The 26,392-nt window shown below is 39.0% G+C and overlaps 1 protein-coding gene across 1 annotated transcript in view; it reads right to left on the bottom strand.

The window, feature by feature from the left end:
• The window catches only part of LOC135227077 (uncharacterized), a 48,160-nt gene extending 27,048 nt beyond the window's left edge, over positions 1–21,112 (bottom strand). Inside the window, exon 1 of the mRNA XM_064266909.1 lies at positions 20,781–21,112. Coding sequence (XP_064122979.1) covers positions 20,781–20,893 — 113 coding nt within the window. The 5' untranslated portion in view covers positions 20,894–21,112. The remainder of the gene's footprint in view (positions 1–20,780) is intronic.
• Between the last annotated feature and the right edge of the window lie 5,280 nt (positions 21,113–26,392).

Raw genomic sequence — 26,392 nt, 5'->3', positions numbered from 1 at the left:
TCTTTACACACACACTCACGCCGTTGACAAAAAATACTTTTAACAATGTGTCCCATATGGGAACGGCGTCAGGAACCATGTGAATAGATACGTAAAGAATACACACAGTCATTTAATACCGAAGATTCTGCGGGGAAAAAATCAATATTTGCTGTGACTCGTGAACAGATAGCAGCCAGGAACAAAAAAACTTTTAGGCATCGCATTTCAAGAGAGAGAGAGAGAGAGAGAGAGAGAGAGAGAGAGAGAGAGAGAGAGAGAGAGAGAGAGAGAGAGAGAGAGAATTCTCGTATGACAAGCAAATTTAAACGTAGATTATCAGTAATTTTCTTTCTTCGTTAGTTATCAACCCCTTTTATCAACATGTAGCAGTCGAAATTTTAAAAAAATCTAATCATTACATCAATACCAGTTTCTTGGGAGTTTCCAGAGTCTACGGGGCAATTTCAGAATGAGCAAAGTTCTGTCATCGAAGTCGTGAGACAGAGGTATTTACACAGGATCTATGGTGCCAAGGAACATGGGTTGGTTCATCCTTCCCACTAATCGGCTGAAGGATTGATTAGCGTACGTTCCCATCTCGTATAAACATCTTTCTAACACGACTTTGCCCTTCGTCTCCGCTAGTTAGTATCGCCTCTTATGCACTTTTAACACCTTACCATCACCTACGGACGATAACGTTTAAGGGCTTGTGCTTGCTGAAGGCAAGACATAATCATTACCGAAAAATCAACGGCCTTTATATCCATTCATACTACTGTTGGAACTGTGCATTTTCTGAAACATCCAGTAAACATTAAAATTGTTTTCAAAGGAATGAGTTGGCCTCTGATATTTCATCTACAACCTCAAGCAAGACGTCGATTCTGGCAACGAAGACATATTGCTCTGAACATCAAACCATACCACCTAAAAAAGGGTGGCTCATGAGTACACAAAAGACAGCGATCATCGCCAAACTCTTACTTGAAGAGGTAAATCGTAGATGAACCCAGTGCAGAAAACAAAGACAACATTAGCAGCATCATACACTCACGCAGCTGAATGCAAAATTTACTTCCCTTCGCATAGTATATCTTTCACGCCATCTATCTGGTACTTACTTTATCTGTGTTTCTTTTTACTCTGACACTTTTTAACTACAATCTTTCTACGGTCAGTTTTTCTACATGACTGAACCATCTCAAAATACAGTGATCCATACTTCATCTACGATAACCCTTTTCGCACTATTATGAACCTCAACTTCACATTTTCAATTCTTCTATAATACTGAAATTTGCTACACAAACAATTTACCTCATTGGCCTCAACGTTTCCTCTTCTCATTCGTAATCAAAATCCAAGCTTCTCAGAGTTGGCTCAACAATTCCTTCATGCAATTCAACCTGGACTTCTATAAACACTGAATTTCTTTGCTTCGTCTATTCTGCGACTCACTTTATCCTTCATCTTACCGACACTCCAAATTTTTACTCCCAAATTCTTGTATGAATTCCCCGATCCATTTTCGTGTTCCCATTTTCTCTCATAACCTTAGTTGTGCAATGTGTGTGTGTATACATACATACAATGGCCCTAATTTCAATGAGGCGTTGTCATTCACTAATGCATTCTGCATGAATTGGTCGCAGTTATATCGCCTAAACACCAGCTAGATACATAACGGTCAATCAAAACATTCGAAAGCTGACCAAAGCGATGCTCTTTTGTCAAAAGCAACAAACTTCCTCACAGGAAAACACTGCGGATGGAACAATTTGTCGGCCCAAGCAGCGAGTACAAAGCCATCGACCACGAATTAGTCGTCAATTTATGATTTTTTTTCTCTTCTGTATGTTCGTTTTCAAAGAATCTCCCATGAGAGCAAATGATATATTTTGCAGAGCGGGAATTTGTTTAATGCTAATTCGCTTGAGAGAGAGAGAGAGAGAGAGAGAGAGAGAGAGAGAGAGAGAGAGAGAGAGACTCCTAACTGCAAAAGAGGATATCGTCTGAAGGAGTGACAAATATTTCACGCAAGGGAGGATATCTGAAGAGAGAGAGAGAGAGAGAGAGAGAGAGAGAGAGAGAGAGAGAGAGAGAGAGGATACACCCTGTTACCTGCGTAACAGTTGCGTACCCTAACTTCCTCACCTCACCTTGAATATCGTATATATTTTTTCAAATTACTTTCCGGCGTGAGTTTTGAGGAGGAAGGGGGGAGGGGGACAGAGGCTGACTGCAGTTTGAATAAAATGACAGGAACGCCACCTAGAAACACATAAAGGGAGAAACTGAATAATATTTCTTTCAATCAGGGTACAATGAGATGGACCCTGACCAAGAATAGAACGTACGGAGGTCAGTGACCTCAAGTTCCCGGTTGTGAATGATCCGGTGGATATGTATGGATGTGTGTATAAATATCATATCCAGAATGCGAGGAATACTCTGCTGGTGAGCCTTCTGTGTAGGTGTATGAAGTATTATTTATGAAATTTACTACATAAGGGGTTCATCCTCGATCCACCAGTCTACGTGACAATGTGGCAATGGATTATTGTCCTTATTTTTATTTTTCTACCTAACAATGGTAACGGAAATGGCTTAACGTATATATATATGTGTGTGTGTGTATTTCAAATCAGGTCTATGACGATAACGATGATGGGCGTACGAGAACTACAAGGACTTCCAAAGATTGATGAATGACAGCATGACAGTTGTACTTCATTAGAATACATACGGTATAACACATGAGACTCGGGAAATAAATTGAATGACAACCAATTTTGATACAAGACCATTACAATAGAGACAGGTTTCTTCAAAATGCGAGGCCACCATTACGGCAACTATAGAACTTGGAGAGATGATTAAGTAATAAAATATTAATTCATAACGCAGCTTTCATTTGAAATTACCGACCCTTTCATACTATTTCGAGCAGTTCCCACTGTAGGCGGAGAGTAACACCACCTTGAAATTATTATTTTTATTTATTTTATCTATTTATTATTTATTTTATTATGTTAGTTATGAGATAGGAGGGGTCTTTCCAAATCGGGTGACAACAGTCAGCAAACAATATCTCCTGCCGTTTATTGGTGTTTAACTTGTGCACTGCTCTTTATGTATCTATTCACGGCGTTTGTGGTGGCTACCGTCTTTGATGTTTCTAGGACATGCTTCTAATATTACTGTACTCTGCTTCTTTAGCTGCAATAATATAAAAACAAGGTTCAAAACAATTTTCTCCTTTTGTAAAAACAAAGTTTTGATAACGGGCTCAACTTGCCTTAGAACCTACTAAGAGTTGACAGATTATATGCTGGAGTACATGCAATATTAACATAAAAGTATGAATAAAATAAAACTGCTTTAAAAGTTGCAAAAAAAAAAAAAAAAAAAAAAAAAAAAAGTAATGCAGTTACAACCGAGAATGACTGGAAAATGAGGAAAAACGTATTTCTTAACTACGAAAACAAACATGTTGACAACGGCAAAAAAAAAAAAAAAAAAGTCAAGTACGACTTGCGTATCTGAAACGTTGAAAGTTGGCAGGTCCGACATGAGCAAGTGCAGCCTTACATAATTGCAATATGTCTTCTCCAACACCTCCCTTCCCCGTCCTAGCCTAACAGGTGACGTCTAATTCTGGGCGATATTAACTATCAGTTAGAGCAACCGTCACTATTTTTTTTCTTCTTCTCAAGACAAAGATTTCACGCCACGAATCCGGTTGTTATGACTTCGTCTCCCAACGAGGATATTCTTTTATCTCCTTGTCGTCTTGTTACAAAAACACGCCCTGGGACCCTTTCTTATGACTTATTTTACGTTTTGAAACATGCCAGGATTTGTTTGAATCGAGGTGGGTGTTTTAATGTTTTATAAAATGAACGCCATGGTATTTATTGTACTGAGGGTAGAACCAAGGTGCGAACGTACACACGTATATTCACAATATACACACACACGCAATTATACATACGCATACACACATATGTATGTGCGTGTTTGTGTGTGTGTGTGAAGCAGCCATTCGTAAATACTGTATATATATATATATTATTTATATATATATATATATAGATATATATTAGATATATATACATACATACATGTATATATATATATATATACATATATATATATATATATATATATATATATATATACATATATATATAAACAGCTGCGTTGGAGCATTTCAAATATAAAAAAAAAAACATTTCGACGTGTATCGTTCTAAAGACATCTCAATACACTGTTTATTAGGCCTACAACCACCATGAGCCCCGTGGTTCATTAAACTAAAGGACGGACAAGCAAGTAGGTCATGCTAAAGTGGGCATGAGACGCCCCACGTCATAGTGAATAGAACATTCCTGTATGATATTGTTTCTTTCCATTAAATCTTTTGAACGACAGCTGCCACATCTTCCATCAAATGCTTAACCATCTTGCATAATTTAGAATCGAATAGAATATGGAATTTATGCCGAAGGCCAAGCGCTGGGCATATGAGGTCATTCAGCACTGAAACAGACACTGAGAGTAAAAAGGCTTAAAAGTTGTACCAGGAAGAAAACCTCAAAGCAGTTGCACTATCACTCGATTCTTAAGCGAGGTTGGAAAGTAAGATGGAAGAAAGAATATGAACGGAGGTGCAGTAAAAGGAATGAAAAGGATTGCAGCTAGGGACCAAAGGGACACCGCAAAGTACCTTAACTAATGCCTACAGTGCACCGCACGAAGTGCACTAACGGCATTTCCAGCCTATGGGTCACTTCCACATACTTTGCAAGACGGAGGATTTGAACAAACAAAATAGAAGACGCCTCCCTTTGGGAACTTAGAAGTTGTAAATAAGAATAAATTACACCAAAGTTTCTTCGGCGCAATCGAGTTTTCCGTACAGTGTATGATCAAGCCCACCGAAAATAAATGTGTCTTTCGGTGGTCTCAGGATAATCCTGTATGAGCCGCGGCCCATGAAGCTCTCAGCCGGCCATGGTGACCTGTGTTGTTGCGTTGCCAGACTCACGATCATGGCTAACATTAACCTTAAAAGTAAAAACTACTGAGGCTAGAGGGCTGCAATTTGGTATGTCTGATGATTGGAGGGTGGCTGATCAACATACCAATTTTCAGTCCTCTAGCCTCGGTGGTTTTTAAGATCTGAGGGCGGACTGACAAAGTGCAAAAAGTGCGGGCGGACTGACAAATAACCATCTCTACAGCAGACAAGGAATACAATACTACACTTGGGTCCTACACACGCATCACACGGAAACAACCTCTCCCTGGTATCAGTGGCACTTGCCTTCGTTCATTTTCTTAAGGGGAGAGAAGAAGAAGAAGAAAAAAAAAGTTACATTATCCGAACTGCGCCATAGAGGCAGCGGCATGGCCCAACGCCAAACCTTTTTTTCTACCTCGGGATAATTTAAGGACAATGATATGATTTCTGCCAACAACTTTCTAAAAATAATACCAGTCCTACCTTCCTCCCCTCGCTTTCTTCACAAATAAGCGTTTTGCCCGAGAAGATTGGAAGTATATATATATATATATATATATATATATATATATATATATATAATATATATATATATATATATATATATATATATATATATATATACGGCCTTTTTAAAACCTTTTCAACGACGGATGGCTCCGAAAGATCCCACCCATTCATGTTTTCAATATTCCCTATACCCTTGTTGTCAACCACGACAGACGACTATCCATCAATGACTTTATTCACGACTTAAAAGTCAACTAAGCCACAAAAGAAACTGAACAAAACAGGTCTCAGGACCCATACGTAGTGAGGAGGCCAGAGTTTTTAATTTGTATTTGTGGATTGATATATCGAATTTACAGTCACGACGAACGCGAGTACACATTAAAACTTTGATCATTGTGATGGGAGGTAAACTTCTATATTTTAATGTATGTATTTTCCTTGAACTTTATTCTTATAATTCTTTTTTCTGGGAACAGGACTGGATTATCTCTAAACAGTAAAACTTAAAGCGGGTCCGCATTCTTTTTAAAATGTTTACCAACAATAGCCTAAGGGGCGCTGCTAGAAAAATGCACACAGCAGGAACCACTAATTCGAACATCAGGGCAATACGATCTGTTTTATTGTACCGCATCGTTAAAGGTATGGAAGCAGTAATGTTAAGACGTTACCACACTATTTGCGGTCGTAGCAACAAAACCTTGGCAATGATTTTAAATAGCTGCGCAAGTACCTCTGGCATGCCAGAATTTTTTCTTTAATTTTTTTTCCTTACCTTCCAAATTGAAACTTGTTATTTTCACTTTTGTTTTTCTTTAATAAGTGAGACCGAATGAACAACAGAACCTTGATAAGAGCGAGAGAGAGAGAGAGAGAATGCACTTCCCTTCACCTCTTACTACTGAAAATAATCGGCGGTCTGGCACTGATGATGACTTTTGATGTAATTTACACTCTTGTTTTTGCTCTTACCGCGCGAAAGGTGAATTTCATTGGCGACAATTCCCAAACTGCTAAAAACACTCGTTGCATGATATCCCAAATAAAAACACTTGCGCTGATGCAAAAATGGCTTCATATATATTCGTGCGTGTAGTACGTATACAACGCATTTCCAACAATTATATGGAACGCAAGACTGAAGAGTCATTTACTTAATTCCCTTTGCATGCACGCTAAGACAAAAGATATGCAAATATAGCCTTTGTATTAAGTATACAACTTACGACACAACGGATGCCTGCACAGTATGTGAGCGTCAACGATTTTAACCTAATTGCCTTTTTATTTACCTTAGCTAATCGTCCTACGCAAACAAATCCCAGGCACACCAAACGCTGACAAACGTGCTTACGCAAGCGAACACCGCCGACAGAAGCCATCAATGACACTTTTTTTTTTTTTTTTTTTTTTTATCGCGCGGGGAGACGCCGGCAATTCTGGCGCGCACACAAAGAGAGCTTCGGGACAGAACTTTTTCTTTGCGCTGACGTCATCCTTAACCTTACTTACATTTCCTCGCTATAAAGAGATTAAGGCAGGGAGCGATAAACCGCTTCAAATATAGAGACGGTCGAATATCAGGGTAACATCTCCACGTGACGAAGTGGGATGGGAGGGGGGGGGGGGCGGGGCGGAAGGACTATGATACAGCTAAATGACCTAACATAAAGGAATACGTTCTGGCGACTGGAAAATCAAGGTCCCTACGTAGATACAGCCCTTGATAGAGCCAGGATCCTCCTGGCGTCTTCAAGGGCATAGTCGTGTCGTTCCGTTATTATTAAGTATGAGTCCCAGGTGGAAAGGGATACCTACACTCTGGAGTGGGTGTTTATTTTTCCAGAGGAGGAGGAGGAGGAGGAGGAAGAGGAGGAGGAGGAGGTCATGTCGAGTTTACGCCATTCTCAAACCTTTTCAAGGGCTACTTCACTCGCTCTGTTTAAATTTCGCCTTCTTCAGGCGATGATACAGATGCAGTGTGTGTGAGAGAGAGAGAGAGAGAGAGAGAGAGAGAGAGAGAGAGAGAGAGAGAAATGTTACCATCCAGTAACAAAATCTCTCTCCCTCTCCTGTGGTAGCCACACAGTATATGCCTTAATGGTCGCCTCCCCCCCACTTTGAAATATGTATTTAATAACCGAATCGCTCTGACGTTTCCCCTCATCCCCTTCGAGAACCTGTCACTGCTTTGAGCGTCCCGAGATCTAACGTTATAAGTCGATCTGTCCCCTCAAACGGGAGAGTTAATAGTCACGCAGGATGTGACGGCTCTCCCTGGGAGCCACCTCCGGGCTCCGATGCTATCTCCTGTCGGCCTGGCATAGTCAGCTGTCGTCCTGACGTCAGCAGGAGACCACCTGACAGATAAATAAATTCCCCTCAAGGGAGACTATATATATTACGGGGATTTCGTTCAACCTTTAGCTGTTTTTCTCATTAGAAATAAGGAATCTTAATGATGGCTCCGTTGCCATCCACTGTCGCCACGCTCTGCTGCTGAAGATCTGAGAGGATTTCTTATCCGGTTCCAACAGAGATATTTAATATCAGTAATAAGACAAAATAAAATTAAAAAAGCTTTTTAACGCGTACTTCTTTATCTACCCTAATGTCACTCTACTCAAAGCGACACTCTTAAGAAAATTAGTATGGTATTTGTGCGTCACTAAGTGACGAATAATGCGTGAGTATGCAGCATCGCCTACATTTCTTATCTCTGTCACAGGATGCTCACGAGTTTAAGGGTCAACTTCCCAAGTTTCCGCGAATGCAAGAAAATTATGATGAATCATAATTTATCTTCAAGTGTGATAATGGTATTTTTTGGGGTTGGCGTCCGCACTACTGGGTTTAAACCAAGATAGTCCACGTCCGTTCTCTTTTACAAAACAAGCTTCTTGTGTCTTTATTAAATATAAAAATGAGTAAAAAACTCATTTATGCAATTACTGAAAATGAGAGCCAATGGCGAGAGAAGAGAGAGAGAGAGAGAGAGAGAGAGAGAGAGAGCGATTTTACTCTTATTCAAGTAGCAGACTTAAGGTAGACGGAATCGAATAATGAATATATGTACTGACAAGCCCAGTCTTTCTGAAGGCCGCGACTTACGTTCACAATTATACATGCGCAGTCATGTGCAAGGGGTTCAGTTTCGCATGCACAGGCCGACTGCGCACGCATAACTGCAACTGCGCAGGTATAACTGAACGTTATTGGCGGCCTTAAGGCAGCAAAGGGCAGATTGTAAATTGCAAACAAAAATAAAAACCAAATGGAAACGTCTCAAACTATCGCTTGGAAAAACAAATTGTAAAAAGACCTGAATAAGATGCACGGGGAGAGCACAACAAAATGAAAACACCATGATAAATGTAAGTTGTATGCTAAGAGTTCGAAACTAAAGGAGCCATATGACCATGATATCCCAATACTGATAGCAGCAAAAGGATGACCGAATTCCAAAACGCTCCCTGGTATGAAGGAAGTAGTATTCACAAAAACGAGTAACGTATATACGCGAAACAGAACCTCGTGTTTTACACTTCTATTGTATCCAGATGCTGTACATGGGACGCAGTTCTTTAGTTTCATTCAAGAATTAAGAGATTTAATACTGACAGATATAACTGGTGTATTGATTCTGAATGAAGACTTCCCCATTTTAAAATGAAGGCTTGCAGTATATATATATATATATATATATATATATATATATATATATATATATATATATTATAATATATATATGAATGAATGAGTGATTGCCATCTGTCTGCCAGCAACTTCGATTGCCTCAAAGAACCGAACTTTGGCTTTTCCTTCTCCTTCTGACCCACCTGTGGCTTTTGGCAAGCACGGCTAGGCAAGATCTATGGCGATTGGTAGCTGCCACGGGCCATTGAGTTCCTCAAAGTTTCTCAAAAAGCGGAACTACCTTCAAGAAGGAAGATAAATTAGGACAGCACATGAATAGGGTCCGTGTAACTTCTGAAAGTTTTCTTTAAAGGGTAATATTTTCTGTAAGAGTCCCTTTGCCTTTTGACTAAACATAGGCGTATATAAATAACCTTCATACAAATCGATAACCATGTTTATTATTGTGTAAAATAACATGGCAATACATAAGGATTTATGAGCGTCTCAGAAAACAATCTAATATAAAAAAAATACTCCGAAATTTCTTTGGTGCAATCGAGTTTTCTGTACAACGTATAATGGTGTATGAAACTCTCAGCCGCGGCCTATGAAACTTTTATCCCTGGCCCGGTGCTGGCCTGTGTTGTTGGCACTCAAAGGTGGTAGACGCACGATCATGACTAACTTTAAACTTCCATAAAATAATAACTACTGATGGTAGGAGGCTGCAATTTTGTATGTTTGATGATTGGAGGGTGGATGATCAATACAGCAATTTGCAATCCTCTAGCCTAAGTTTATAAGACCTGACGGGTGAAAGAAAAAGTTCCAAACTGAGAGACAAAAACAGCATCTCAATAGCTTTCTTTTTACAGAAAACTAAAATCAATAGATACCATACAACCGTATTTTTCAAGGGACAAAATTTACCCGGATCTTACACCTACTGGATGCCTTACATCAGTGATTCCCAACCTTTATATGTTCAAGGAACCCTTGAAACAATTTTACATATCCTAGGGAACCTTTATCTACAGGCAGTCTCTCTCTCTCTCTCTCTCTCTCTCTCTCTCCTCTCTCTCTCTCTCTCTCTGTATATATATATTTATATATATATATATATCTTATATATATATATATATATATTACTGTAATATAAACCATATAATATCTACCACTACTATCTGAGCTGTGTAAATTCAGATCAGCGTCATTTGCAATACAAATTTATTTCAAGACTTCTTGCGGAACCCCCGATGATGGAATGAGGAACCACGGAACCCTGGTTGGGAAACGCTGCCCTACGTACTAGCAACTTACAACTAATTACAATCCGACAGTGAAATTTATCAGCAGTGATTTTAAAAAGGTGCTAAACATTACGATCACGTGCAACGGAAGTACGGACACAGGAATCCTTATAAACACTTCACAAGCTGCCATTTACAAGGGCTTATTTTATAACCAATAAAAACTACTTGGTTAGTAACTTGTAACTCAAGAACGGTAGAGTTTTGTTTTATGAGAGAGAGAGAGAGAGAGAGAGAGAGAGAGAGAGAGAAGAGAGGATTAGGTTGATTGCATATACACTGTTATAAGGGTATCTAATTTCCGACAGAGTTAAGTGTGTTGTTGAGGGTTTATGATATTGATCGTTATATCTTTACAGAAACATTTGACGGTATCTATACTCACGTTAAAATGAATGATAACCGTTGATTATAATTATTTTTATTATGAAATAGTTCATTCCATTTCTTTCCCGTAGTTGTTTTCATATCTTGAACAATCATTCTTGAATATTTTCATTGTTTATTGAGATTTCTCAATAATAACTTCATTTCTTAAAAGTTAGCATCAAATTCATTTTCGTCTGATGTGTCTTATTTATACACAAATATATGATGGGTATCACATGTAGCGAAGTTAGGAGCCAAGTTTCTTTTGCTTTATACCATTCGATTTTGAGAACATTTCCAAAAACGTCGTCTCGGAAATAGAACTCAGGTGTAATAAAAGTCCTTTTACATTTGAATTCAAATCACTGGTAGAGACTTTTAAAAGAACAACATGGTTGTCCGAATCATGGAGCTGACCCTCAACTAAGAGACCAGAAAAAAGATAAATAAAATTCTACACTTCTAGCTTAGCATTAAAGCAGGTGCCTTCGCTATCGTAATCCCGTACAGCGCCAGTTTAATTCTTATGAGCGTAATTAGTTTAATCTAGTACACTGCCCCATTCAGCTTCGGTAGATTAGCGAAAATAGCTGCAATGAATGAATCGGTTAAAATTAGCTGGGACAAGGATAGAGGGTGTCACCATAGCACAGGACACCGGTAACCGTCTTTTGAAACTTTCCACAGGCCAAAGATAAATATGGTCGTTTAAATGATTCACATTTCCTAACCTGAATTAACTTATTTTTGACAGTAGTACATAAGTCTATTTTTGCTACTTCGATATGTAAGGTGAGATTAGCACAACATTTCTTTCTATTAATTTTGCCACCATATCACAATAAGCAGAAGTGGTAATAAGCTTAAAGTAAAATCGTAATTCGCAAGCCTACAACCTTTAGGTAAAGTACACAATGAAACCTATTCCCTTGTGGAATTCAAGCGCCTCAGCGGCGTGGTTGGTATGGTATTAGCGTCCTACCTCGGTGGTCGCGGGTTCTATTCTCGGCCATTCCATTGAGGAGTGAGAGATGTGTATTTCTGGCGATAGAAGTTCACTCTCGACGTGGTTCGGAAGTCATGTAAAGCCGTTGGTCCCGTTGCTGAATAACCCCTGGTTCCATGCAACGCAAAAGCACCATACAACAACAACAACCTTGTGGAATTCATAGTTCATAATTCAATGTTCAAGCGTTACTACTTATACCAATCAGGTTTGCCCAAGCTACGTCACATCATATTTAAATTTCAAAAAAATTGTTGACGGCATTTTCGTGGCTGAATTTCACAGAATACTATCTCAGACCTAATGTTCTGGGAAAGCTACCAACGTCAGCATATATCTTGAATGAGGTCATGCTCAAGCTGTTACCCTTGATTCAAATCTCATAATGCTGCTCGGATACCTGCACGGTTGGTACTGTTCTCGAACAGGTGGGCACTCAGTATTGGTTTGGTCTTAGTGGTCATTGAGTTTCCACATGATCTAAATGCAACTGTAATGCATCGCAGTCAAATGTACCGTTCACATAAACCATTCTAAAACATCACTTCCCAGGTCGAATCAAGAGATACTCATGATTAAAATACCTCGGAATAGTTGGAAATATTAACATAAAAAAAAGTCCTAACAAATGGGGAAACAGTGACTGTTGTTAGATCTGTAAAAGACTAATCACCCACTGATGTGTGTGATAATGCTAACTGTAAGTGACTTTCAGCATAAGCACTTTATTTTTCTTAGTAAAACGAGGATATATCAACACTTCGATAAAGGAAAATGCAATGTTGATAAAAATTATTTTCCTAATAACGAACACTAACGATTCTACTATGACACAAGTCTGAAATATGTGCCAAGCACGACCATACTCTGTAGCTTACGGGATCTGTTGTATTTTTATTACGTGAATAACACACAACCACCATCGACTTACTATTCATCAGCTGGTCACCAATTCAGTACTGACTCATGCATGACATTCCATTATAGACCCGTCGTCGCTCGATTACTCCATAGATATTACAACAGGTAAGCCACACCTTGGCCCTCTGTTGAGTGGCACCTTCCACCTTTCTAAATATTTCATTGCTGGAGTGGAAGGGATGGCAGTCATATTTCTCTTGATAAAAAAGGATTATACTGAAAATACTGAGTATCTATATTATCTGCAATACCCGTATTTTATTCCAATGTCCATTACTGCTCCGATGATATATCATATCTACTAATTTCCACGAGATGAATGCGGTCTATTTCCTCGGGCAGTAACTCACTCTCTCTCTCTCTCTCTCTGAAGGACCATATACAATAATAATAATAATGAAAAAATTATAATTTGTATCATTTAACAGGCAAATTCAAAGGGCGATTAAACATCTACAACCTATCGACTATGTTATACCAACCGAGCTCACTTGACAACGTGGAACCTGAACCGCGCACAAAGAACAATCCACATAACGCCTGATTACTGCAGCCGAGGCCTTCCATCTCTGGCGGACTTGGATTTCTCTCAGATAGAGAGAGAAACGAACCGGGTGGATGGATGGCGGCCTCCGATAAAACATCTATATACTTACGCCACTCGAAATGCGGTTATATGGCGACTTGATAAGGGCCACATGAACGCCATTAGGGAGTCGAGTGCGACCCCCGTTTGCGGGGGCCAGCATTAATCCGAAGTCAAAAAGCTACCATTCGACAAAGGACGAAACTCTCACGGCCATACGATCCGCGTCGGGACTTTATCTTAATTTGTTTTGTTTTCTGTTCAGCTCTAATGGACTCCTTGTCATACTCCGCTTAGCTAGACGTGTCTTGATAATCCCCCCTTTTCTCACTACTGTCTTCCTTCTCACCCTCGTCACTTTTCCATTTTTATTTATTCTATAGCATGAGACAGCGAACCTGATTTAGACCACATTGGACCACGTTTGTTTATGGAATACGCGCGTTCGTACAAGTAATGATTATGAATCCTATTATATTTATGAGTATACTTAGGTAGTACATATATACTGACACACCACACACACACACATGCATATTTCATTTCCTTAGAATTTGCCTCTAAAATGACCTAAGACAAATATTACTTCTTTAAACACTTCCCTTATCTTCTGCATTGTTTCTGGAAATATTCTTGACTTTTCGCATTCCTCTCTACTATCAGGGAGGGAGGCAGGAGAGAGACTACATTCGAGAAGATACGCAGGACAAAAGAAAAGACGAAGGGAGACACAAGACAAACACTTGGAAAAGACACAAGACACAAACACCTGGAAAAGGCTCTTTATAAAAACAGCGACCCCGACTACTCGGCAGTAAGCTGAAAATTTTAGATATATCTAGCTGCATTTTCAAAGGAATTATCAGGATTTGCTTACCCTAAATACCATTGACATATTTTACCATTAACATTCAAGTAAAATACAGAGAGAGAGAGAGGAGAGAGAGAGAGAGAGAGATGAGAGGAGAGAGCGAGAGGAGGAGAGGAGAGAGAGAGAGGAGAGAGACGAACTGAATCTTGGAGAGGAGGGGAGAGAGAGAGAGGGCTTGGGAGAGATGGGGGTAGGGGGGGGGGGGAGGAGAGAGGTGGGGTGAGGAGGGTGGGGCTGGGGGAGCGAGGGCGCGGGGGTGGGGGAGGAGAGGGACCGGAGTGGGACGGTCCCGAGTGCTGGAGGGTCGGTGAGTCACGGGGGTAGGGTGAGCGGAGAGGATGGGAGGAAGAAGAGATGACGATGGAGAAAGAGAGAGTTGAAAAAGAAGAGAGGGAGAGGGGAGAAGAAGAGGAGAGGAGAAGGGAAAGAAAAAGAATCGAGAAGAAGAGAGAGAGAGAGGAAGAGAGGGAGAAGAGAGAGAAGGATGATGAGAGAAGAGACGAGAGAGAGAAGAGGAGTGAGAAGAGAGAGAGCACTCGAGAGATAGAGAGAGAGAGAGAGAGAGAGAGAGAGAGATAGGACCTAGGTATTGTCCATCAAGAATTCAAGAGAATAATTTGTTGTGGAATCAATGTAACTTATCACCAATTCCGATTTCGTTAGCAGAAATTCAGCTTAATACAAAACGATAAAAATGTCTAACTTGTGCAACCAGCAGACTTTTGAATGAAAGGTGATGCTCAGAAAGTTCGAGTAACGGATGAAAGAGACACCACGATCTAGATATCCTCATAGCAATTGGCGTGTCCTTAAGCCAATTTAATCGTTTGACAAAAATGAGAGCATTTATCAGTTATCTGGCCTCTCTCTCTCTCTCTCTCTCTCTCTCTCTCTCTCTCTCTCTCGTTCAACTGATGGAGGTTGGATAGGCCACTCGTTTCGTCAGCGTGGTCATGCAGTTGCAATGAAACGAACCATATCTTCTTCAAATAGTAAGTTCTATGTGTATTTTTGCTCACGGTATTTCATACATAACATACATACACATTTAATGCAGCAGTTGGTTCTTACAAACATCTAATCAAAATTTTAAGAATTTGTTTTTTTGTGTAAGGCTCGGCGAAAATTCTCTCAAATTCTTTTCGTTTTGGTAAAAATACAAATGCATTTGCTACATCTAACATAAAAGCCATCTGCCGATTCTTTTGTTTTAAAATAGCGGCACCACTGTAAAACAAAATTCCAATAAACGGAAAAGTCAAGAAGCGAAATACTGAAAACTTGACAAACGGCTGCTTTCCCGACTCAGATAGTGCGTTGTAACAATGTACATATGTCGACAAAACGTTGGCAGAGGGACCCGGAAGTGAGCATTTGCTGACATTATAAGTTCGTGACTTTATCAAATCTAAGCTTAGTTAAATACGGTATAATTATAACTCTCAGGGAAAAGCTGGTTAATAATCATTAAAGAGAATCCTCTCTGTGTGTTAGAATAGACAACTCGCATTGATATAATTCCTAAATATTACGCAAATGACCGACAGTACGATAATATATGTTTGTTTGTTTGTATGGTGCTTTTACGTTGCATGGAACCAGTGTTTATTCAGCAACGGGACCAACGGCTTTACGTGACTTCCGAACCACGTCGAGAGTGAACTTCTATCACCAGAAATACACATCTCTCGCTGATTATATATGTGGGCGCGCGTGAAAAGTTGTCCATTGTTGTGAGACATGGAATAGGCAAGTCTTTATTAGGCTTTTGTCCCTCGACTTGGGGACCTATGCACTGCCCTATCACAAAAGAGTGGTTCCTCTCGATCTCGACCACCGAGCATTCAAGAGGTCTATGAGCGGCATACTCGTATAGCCTTTTCAATTTCCTGACAGGACACACTTCATTCCAACCAGTGACAAGGGGCTTCGGGAAATTCTACTTGCAAATCCGCTGGGTCCTTCGAATGTGTACAAAATTAATGCCGAAATCATTGACGAAAATGATATTTCTATCGGGCTTCTTTTATCTCTACTGTAGGGCTTAAGGGTAAACTGAGTTTTGGTGTTCTGCAACTTTCAAAACTTTAAATCAGCGATTGTAATTTGTCCATAAATGCTTATGTGAATATCTCCTTTTACACCTACACATATTTCTAAAGTTTCAGTAAAATTAATGAAAATACTTAATGCCCATTCCCCCCACCCCCGCCCCCAAACCCTTCTCACCCTCTCACTTCGTGCTAGAAAAAAAAATAAATAATAAAAAACAAAGTGGAGTTGTGAGAAACACTGAATGGCACAAGGTCTAAAAGGAGGTTGCAATAAAAATCATGACATGGATAGCTAAATCTCGGCCAATGACTGGATCATAAGCCAAGTGTTCTCTTTAAATAATGAGGTTATGATATTAAGGTTTCAGTTGCGACAGGGATCAAGTGTCAAAAATTAGTTGAACGTTATTATTATTATTATTATTATTATTATTATTATTATTATTATTATTATTATTATTATATTATTATTCGCTAAGGCATAAACCCAAAATGAAGGGACAAAACAGTAGGTTTGCCCCATAAGAAAGCGTTTTAGTTTCTTAAAAAAAGAATATATATATAATATATACTATATATATATATATTTATATATATATATATATATATATATATAGGAAATATGAGAGTACAACATTAAATCACCGTATTTTCTAAACGCTGAACATAAAAAAAAAATAATAATAATAAAATAGGGCCATAACAAAGACAGTAGGTATTTCTGATTTTACCATGGCATAACGCAGGTAAAACCACCTCAGATTCTGACTGGAACCAACTTCCTGTGAAACAACGAAAAGGTTCAAATTCCTAATCTTTCACCGAAACTTCATCAACTATTACAGTCAAAAGCCAGGCCGGTATTAGTATTCAAGTTACACGACTCGTGATATAATTTATGCAAGAAAGACGGATTCGGAAAAGCTAAGATTCAGGATACAAAGGCAGCAGGGAGAAATCCGACCCGATGTGTCAGCAGGATTCAATTTAGAAATCTTACCCATCTTAGAACCTCTTCTCTCTCTCTCTACCAAGACACTGTTCTTGGAAGGCACTTCTGCCCCAGTGGGCGTTCAAGAGTTCTCCCAAATTAAGCAAGAGACGGCGGGTTCGACGCAGATGAACAATACGACGACGATGGAAATCGGAGTGCGGATTAAAAAGTTAATAAAGAGGCAGACGTTGAGGGGTCCTGGGGTGTACATGTCTTCTGGAGGGGCGTGGCCTCGTCAATTTTCACAATTGAACAAAATACCGTCCGAAGTGAAGATCATACAAGAAGAGACCCAATAAAAAAAAAAAAAAAAATCAGGAACTAAAGACTCTCCTATTCTGCAGGAGCTACGATACTGATGAGGAAATACTAAAAGACAATTATATAATATATAAGAGGCAACTTATTTATAGAAAACGTAGAAGGGCTCGCCAGGGAGGGAATCATCCCTGTGGAAGAGAACTAACGGAATAGTGTCTTTGTTAGAACTTGTATAATATGATTGTACCGATGTATCAGAGTAAAATGTAATTGTTATTGATATATAAAATCAAGGCCAAAGGTGCGGAAACAATTGCTAGGAGTGTGTGGAAAGTAAGTCGGGAGAAAGAGAATAAGAACGGAGGTATAGTAAAGGGAATGAAAGGGGTTGCAGCTCGGGGCCAAAGGAACGCTGCAAAGAAACTTAAGTAATGCCTACAGTGCATCGTAGGAGGCACATTGACGGGAATGTCAGCAATGACAGTCGAACACAAGCTAAAATAACTGGTTTATAAAAGAGAGACCTGATCATATTTCAACATGAAATGCGTTGCTTTTCTGTTTCCAGATGAACAGGAAAGATTGAAACAAACTAACCTTTTCTGGTACGGTTTTGTCTTGGGCATTTGAAGAAACTTTGATATAATATGTAGTCCTTCTTCATTATTACCAAATTGTATTTTAAAAAATATATAACTTACACAATTCATGTATTTACATTTTTTACTCATTGCTTGCACGAGCAAGACGTCACGACAATAAAGGGGACTTAAACATACAGTTCACATCATAACCTTAACTCAAGCAACATTGCAAGAATAACATACAAAACTTCATGCAAAATTGACAAACTACAGTACTCCACTGAGCTTTCTATGTGCCATTGTCCTAACATAACAGTACTGTAATAACATGAAAGAAATATGATTTTCCTCCTCCAAATATCTGAATGGAAGTACGATGTAAAAGCAATTACGTCAGTCAGTTTGGTAGCAAAATGACAAACTTATTTACGGTCAAGTACCAAATTTGACCTCGAAACCAAATAATACATGATCAAAAATATACTGACAATAGGATTTTCCCCTTTTCAGGTTACGGCAAATATTCGAATGACAGTAATTTCCATCAACTGACCTCTGTTGATAAAGTTGTCACGCAACAACTCAAAATTACGCGAACTCCTAATTTTGACATCTTACTTTCATATGACCACATCAGTTGGCAGTAAATTACTGAAAATCGATACCCTTTCTGCATCACTTATACAACCAGGTTAGTTTAAAGCTAACCACTGACACCAACATCTATCATCTTGAATAATTGCTGAACTACTACTTGTATTCTCAGTTGTCAACGTGAGAAAAGCATTTCGCAAGCAAAGTAAAATCCTTCTTGAAGCTTCGTAAATGAGGTAGATACCTATATCCTTGTATTCAATAAACGCATAATATCGCTGGTTCTGCACATAGCAGTTCTTTGTCAAATAGGTTAATATTATACATAATAAAGCTGACATCAAACAAAGATAACACACGCCCTGTAAGACTGACAACGTGACTGCTTCCTCTTGACCGAAATTCATCCCAGGAACCCAATACACCAAGGTCTTTAGACCTTGCAATACACTACTTGTTGTTTACAATGACGATCCAAACACACACACACACACACGCAACCTCACCACGATTAATGGAATCCTGTATCTAACATCATTCTGCTACGTAGATGTTTGCAAAAAAAAAAAAAAAAAAAAAAAAAAAACTTAGACGATTTACAAGCCTTATTAGACGAATTATCTGCCATCAGGCTATGGAACAGACACGAAGAAAATAGTTTTTTTTAATACACACACACACACACACACACACACACACACACACACACACATATATATCTATATATATATATATATATATATATATATATAATAATATATATATAGTATATATATGTGTGTGTGTGTGTGTGTGTGTACATTACGGATGGCATATATTTAAGTTTCATCGTTCTTCCAACACTTTCTATCTTTATTGTCGTTACTCTTTCATATTTACATTACCGTTAGTCTGCCTTATTCTTCTTCTCCTTTAAATGAGATGTTTGCTCGTATTCCACTTAATTAATTAGTTTACTATTGTTTTCCTTTGCTTCTGTTATCATCAAGTTATTTCTCTTTTAGTTTGTCTTGCCGTGAATACTATTCTGTAATCTTAGTTTAACTCGCCACTACCGTTTCACGTAGACTGCAATGTTACGAGTACAGCCGTTTTTGTTTTTCATTTAATCTAACTACGTTTGTGATGTCTCTATCGCACCTGCATATCGCATTTGGATCAAAAGTATATTATTAATAACCTTCATATACATTTTCCTACATTTATCGTCTCTCTGTACTGGCAAATAAAAACACTTATTACAATAAACCCAGTAAAAGCCTCGATATGTCAATTTCGGTTACCAATATTTCGTTTGTTGACTGCCCACCCCCAAAATCAGTCCCTTCTTTTACCAAACAGTGATATATATATGGGCATTGGGGGCAGGAATGGATTTTAGAGGCCTTATAACAAATCTAGAAGTTGTAGCGAGGGGGAAGCTAAATGGTGTGAAATAAGCGATTTTACTGAAAATACAGTGTTATAATTATAACGATGATGGTGAGGGGGAACATTTAAAAAATTCTAAACCGTTCTTATGCTTTATAAAAAAATAATAGTACTTCGAAAATAAATCATTCTCTTTTTTAATCAGAGAACACCGTAGACTGACATTCATTCACTCCACCCTTGAAAGTTTGGCATAGGTAACTCCACGGACATAATAATATAATATTAACCTGGTTGCTACAAAACTGAAAACTATATAGTTTAAATATAGTTTACTCATGACTGGCTCTTAAAACCGTAGCAATCTATTCCTTAATATTCAATATTCACGAGCCAAACTGATGAATAACTATTTCACACACAATGAGGAGTTACTTCCGTGAGTCCGCAAACAGGAATTACTAACTGGGGTAAAAGCTAAATACAGGTCAACAACATCACCTGACCACATAATTACGGGCACTCAACATAACAGCGAAGCCTGACCGCACAATCAGGGGCGTGAAACATAACAGAAAAGTCTGCCCACACAATTGTCGTAAAACCATTAAAATAACGTATAAAATAACGTATTTTTAAAATAAATTGCAGAAAAGTCACGAGCACACAGAAAATGCAATGACTCAAATTACTCACGTAATCCCGTAAATAGGCTGTTGTCTCGCAACCCGCACGAGGGGCGCATCGTCCTCGACGGGCACAGACGAAGCGACTCCTACGATCCAAACAAGGGTCACCAGCCCCCACATCTTCCTATCACCCGAGTCGAAGGATGTGAAAAAAAAAAAATTTAAGCTTCTATCTGCCAAGAGAAGGCCTCCCGCAAGAGGAGGAGGATGAGGAGGAGAAGGACCTCGCTTACGAATCGAGACGAGGAGAGAATGAGAGCGCCAACGAACAGGGCAGCTTCGAAAGAGAGAAGTGTCGCGCTCAGATGCCCGAGGGCGAATGACTGACTGACAACTGATTTTGGGTGACGGTGCCAGCCATCTAGAGTGCCAGGGTAGAACCCCCCCCCCTCTATGTGGAAGGGGTAGGGGGAGGGGAGATGCCCATGCCATCTGACGGCTTCACGAGGGACTCTTACCTCAAGAAGTACTTGTGACGCCCTCGAATTCCTCCGGAAGCACAAAGAATGTTTGAACTCGACCAGGATGCTAGACTAACGATTTTTTTTTACTATTAACCGTTCTCGCCTTTCATCTACGTCTGTATAAAAACGAGAGTAGGCCTCAACGTATAGCCTACATGCCCTGTGCATGTGTATACAGGTGCATTAGCAACAAACCTAGGGTTATGAACGACGTAAATATTGAGGATGTGACTCCTAATAGTCATTCAAAATTACGGACAACAAAAAATATTTATTATTAAATGTAAAGTAGCCCCAAGTTCACAAAATTATGATGTGACCAAAAAAGAAGAAATGTGCACCTTCTAAAATATATTAAAAGAAATACTTTGGAAAAAAAAGTAACCTCGAAAACGTAAAACCGAAACTACCGTATATTAAATTATGAACAGAAAGGCCTACGACGCAAAATAGGGAAGACCCTAAAATTTCATATAACATTGGAGAGAGGATTGACCAAGGTGGAAATTCGGGAGAGAGAGAGAGAGAGAGAGAGAGAGAGAGAGAGAGAGAGAGAGAGAAGAAGGCGATCAACAGTTGCGAATGGAAGAAACCTGTCGAACGTCTAACCCATCTAAGCAAAATAGTAAGTCAAAAGCTGTCCATGGTACAGCATATGTATTTCAATTTAGTATCCAGCAAAGCATTCCTTCCTTTTATCTTTCGCGAAAATATCGTACCTGCATCAGTTTGCTAGAGGATAGCCACCGGTTATTCACTTAAAATTGATACACGCCTCAACAAGAATACAAAATGTACTTCCGTAAATATTTGGATAAAATGAGTCTTCAGTTGCTGTAGAAATCTGTTACAATCCTACTGCAAAATTGTTTGCGTAAAACAAGAAGACAGCTGTCATGTCCTTAATTCTCTGCCATAATTGATCATCAAAGAACTAAATATCCTGATTAATCAAACTGAATCAATAGTCCAGAAAGATGATCAACCAAAGAGAATTAGCCTGCAAGCAAACATTGCATGAGCATTAAGCCTAAGACAGCAAAAATAAATAAATAAAAAAAGATACACCCGCTCCAGTCAATTCCGATATGGTACTCCAAATGGGGGGAGGGGGTTAGCGGAACATGAAACTGCCATATCTGCTGGGAAAAAGCCTTGTAGTTCACTTAGCATGCCACTTTCACCTAACTTGAAATTACCAGGTTGCAGGTGTACCCACTAACTCTTCATGACCTGTGTAATGGTTTTGACCCAGAACCCTGAAGAAATCAGTATAGGCTCGGCCGTAACTAATTCAATAAATATACTTAAACCAAGATCACGAAAAAAAATTTTTTAATCCGTTAAGTTTGGAAACTGAACTTGGTAAAACAAGGAAATGTAAAACAAGCATGCACAAATTAATAAAAAAAACAGCAGATATAAAAAACTTGCATGGCATACGAGTTCCTTTATGATGTAACCTAAGTTGCATACAACAGACAGCCTTTCAAATTAAATTCCTGCTACTGCCATCAAGTCTTATGGTGTTATAAGCTATTCCAGATTGCTAGACTCGACTATGGTTTACCATAGTTTTTATATTAAATCTTTGAGATGAACTGTATTTTTCATATACCGTACACTGGGGAAAGTGCGCCAACGACAGGGAAAGTGCGCCACATTTTGAAATTTATTTTGAAAAATGTACTATATTGAATTTTTATTTTTCAGATAATTAGCATACTTATTGGAGTGTGCTAGCTATTTACCCCGTGAATTTCTGCCCTTTCCATTGTCAAGGTATATATTTATTAATTATTTGTACCTCTTTTGTTTTTTGCATCTTTTCCGATACAAGAAATGTAATTAGTTGGTTGAGCAAGAAAATATTGTCATATATACACAATTTTTTGCTTCTGAACTAGAAACATGATCTTGATGAATATGTTAGATTGCTAAAATAATACAACAATTAGGGAAAGCTAAGGATCCTCTAGGGCAAGTGCGCCTTGCCTGTTACTGAACTGTCTGAACTGAACTGTTTGTTCTTTTCTTTGACATAGGTCACCATGGTGCGCACCTATAAACCTGTGGATGGGAAACCCCGAGCCAGGACCTACAGTCAGGATTACTTGAGGAGAGCTGTGCAGCGTGTGCAGGCTGGAGAATCGTTGACTAAGGTGGTGCGTGAGACGAAGATTCGCCGCCGAACCCTCCGGGATCATGTCACAGGTGCTAGAAGGAGAACCTGGTCAACTGGAGGGCGGCCAACTGCTTTGCTGCCACCGGAGGAACTCTCCATTGCCCAACACATGGCTGCATTAAGCGATTATGGTTATGCATTCGATGACCTAGAGTTATGTCTCTTTGTAAAATCATTTTTGGAAAAAGCAGGCCGCACGGTACCTCAATTTAAAGACAACCCACCACGTGTAGAGTGGGCGTATGTGTCTCTTAAGCGGCACGAAGACTTACTTACCAAGCGCATGTGCCAAAATATCAGCAGGAAAAGGGCGGCTGTTAGTGTAGAAGCCGTGACAAAGTTCTTTAACAATTTAGATAAAAGTGGGGTGGACGGTTTGCCTCCACAGAGTGTGATCAATTACGATGAAACCAACTTTTGTGATGATCCAAAGGGTACAGTTAAAATCTGTAGGAGGGTATTAAACACGCTGAAAGAGTGTTGAATGTGTCCAAAACAAGTGTATCAGTAATGTTTGCAGGAAGTGCATCTGGGGTTTATCCCTATGTTTATAAAGCTGAACATTTAATGTTCTTGGGTGCAAGGTGGACCTCTGCATGCCAGATATAACAGAACAAAGTCTGGTTAGTTTGATGGTTATTGTTTCAATGAATGGTTTATGAAGGTTGTGGTGCCCTACTTTGCTAGACTGGACAATGCCTTACCTAGGGTTATGATGGGAGACAATCTGGCATCTCATTTATCAGCCGAAATCATAGGCCTTTGTGAAACACACAACATCAAATTCATCCTTCTCCCTCCAAACAGCACTCACCTCCTTCAGCCATTGGATGTCTGTGTATATGGGCCAATGAAAAAAGCTTGGAGAAAGGTTGTAACTGATTGGAAGCTGGGTCCTGGAAAACACTGTACAGTAATGCCAAAGCAATGGTTCCCATATCTGCTTCTACAGCTGTTGACTGCCATTCTTCCAGCTGCAGCTCACTTAGTTAGTCCAACTGTTATTGAACACTTGCAGTCCTTGAGGGAAGGTGCAGGCAAAAATCCAGGAGCCGCTGCTCGAGGTCGGAGACTGTGTGCACATGACCTCGCTTCAGCTGGGCCATCAGGAGCCAAGAAGAAGAAATACCGGTACGCGCTCGGCAAGCATCTCCCTCTGACAGTGAAATCAGTGGAGTTTCTGAACTGTCTGATCTAGATTCACCAGACGCTGAACCGCCACAGGTAGAGGCAGATGGGTTACCAGTAGAGGGTGATGCAGCACAGCCAGAGCAAATCATTGTTGGGGATTTTATTTCGGTAAAGTTCCATACCAAGAAACAAATTGTCCATTATGTAGGGTAAGTAGTTGAGGAAGTTGAAGGGGAGGTCGGAGAGGAGGAATATGTGGTGGATTATCTATGTCAGCGGTATGACGACGACCAAGGCGAGAAATATGCCTTTGGCAAACCAAATGCACCAGACAAACATGCTGTAGGTGTGGCAGATGTATTGAAAAAGCTGCCCCAACCTTTTATTCTTAAGAACTTAACATTGTTCCACAAGCAGTGCTTTATGGACCTCACTATTCGCTAAGCACGGATATCATCAAATATCTATATATATATATATATATATATATATAATATATATATATATATATATATATATATATATATATATAAGTCATATCACATTACCGTGATTCATATACATACAGCGAGCTACAATGTCCTTTAATATCTAATTCACTCTACCTCGGATTAATAATATATTTCATATATGCTTAACCGAAGCATATAGGAAAAATATTAATTCCGTGGTAGAGTGAATTAGATATTAAAGGACATTTGTAGCTCGATATATATATATATATATATATTATATATATATATAAATATATATATATATATATATATATATATATATATATATAATTAATTACTCAACCATAAACATTTCCAAAAACTATAGGTAAGTTTTAAGTTTTTAAATGTATATTATATGGATACAAAGAAAAGATGAACTGAAATTTAATTAAATTACATTTTGTCCTACATAAAAATGAAAAAAGATATAAAGGAGTACAATTTTATTAGAACATAACTCGCGTTCGTAAACTGAAATGCAATATGAAAACAAAGTAGAAAACACTAACATCCCTATTCCTATTTAAGGCGAAAATGACACACTAGCTATGAATTAGCGGGACTCGACGCGACGCGTTTGGTGTGAACGCAACCTTAGTAAGACGTTGCGTATATGTTTAATATAATATGCAGGCAGCTCTCTGAACGTCGGAAATATTTGAGACTCCTCGGAACACATTAAAATTGGGATGTAAATATGCAATTCACAATTATCTTATTATTTGAGAACATAGAAATAATAAGAATTGTTTTGAATGAATGCGGTTCAGCGACCATTAATCACCTGCAATCTAAATTCAGTCCCTATTCAGTAACAGAACAAAAGTAAACACACATTTGATTAACCACAAAGTCATTTTCCAGGGAATCCAAGTTATGTGACTTGAAATTCTTTGTACAATTCTGTGACGGAGGGTCAATTTGAATCACAGTAGTTTTAAAGAATGTTGTATTCCAATAAAATATGCAGCACTCCTACAGTACTGAGTAACCACACTATATCATCAAATTGTTTTAAAACTGAAAATTTCATAAAGATGATGAAAATTTGAATTCCATTTTCAAGTGTTCAGTCATTGACTAATTAATTATGTAGTATACTACCGGGTGTTTCGAAATTAGATTCCCCCCCCCCCCCCCCCCCCCACCCCCACCCCCCCCCCCCCCCCCCCCCCCCCCCCCCCCAAACTCCACAGAACACATGGAAAGTTATGAAGTTTTCTGCTATAGGCTATCTCCAAGTACATTATCTTAAGTTTCTATTAAGTCATTTTTCATTTTACATTTCTTGTATTTTCAGACTGAGTGACGGAGTTAGATACAGCCATGGCTAACGACTTGG

This window comes from Macrobrachium nipponense, chromosome 15 (genome assembly GCF_015104395.2).
Source record: "Macrobrachium nipponense isolate FS-2020 chromosome 15, ASM1510439v2, whole genome shotgun sequence".
NCBI lineage: Eukaryota > Metazoa > Arthropoda > Malacostraca > Decapoda > Palaemonidae > Macrobrachium > Macrobrachium nipponense.
This window is presented reverse-complemented; position numbering and strand designations above follow the sequence as displayed.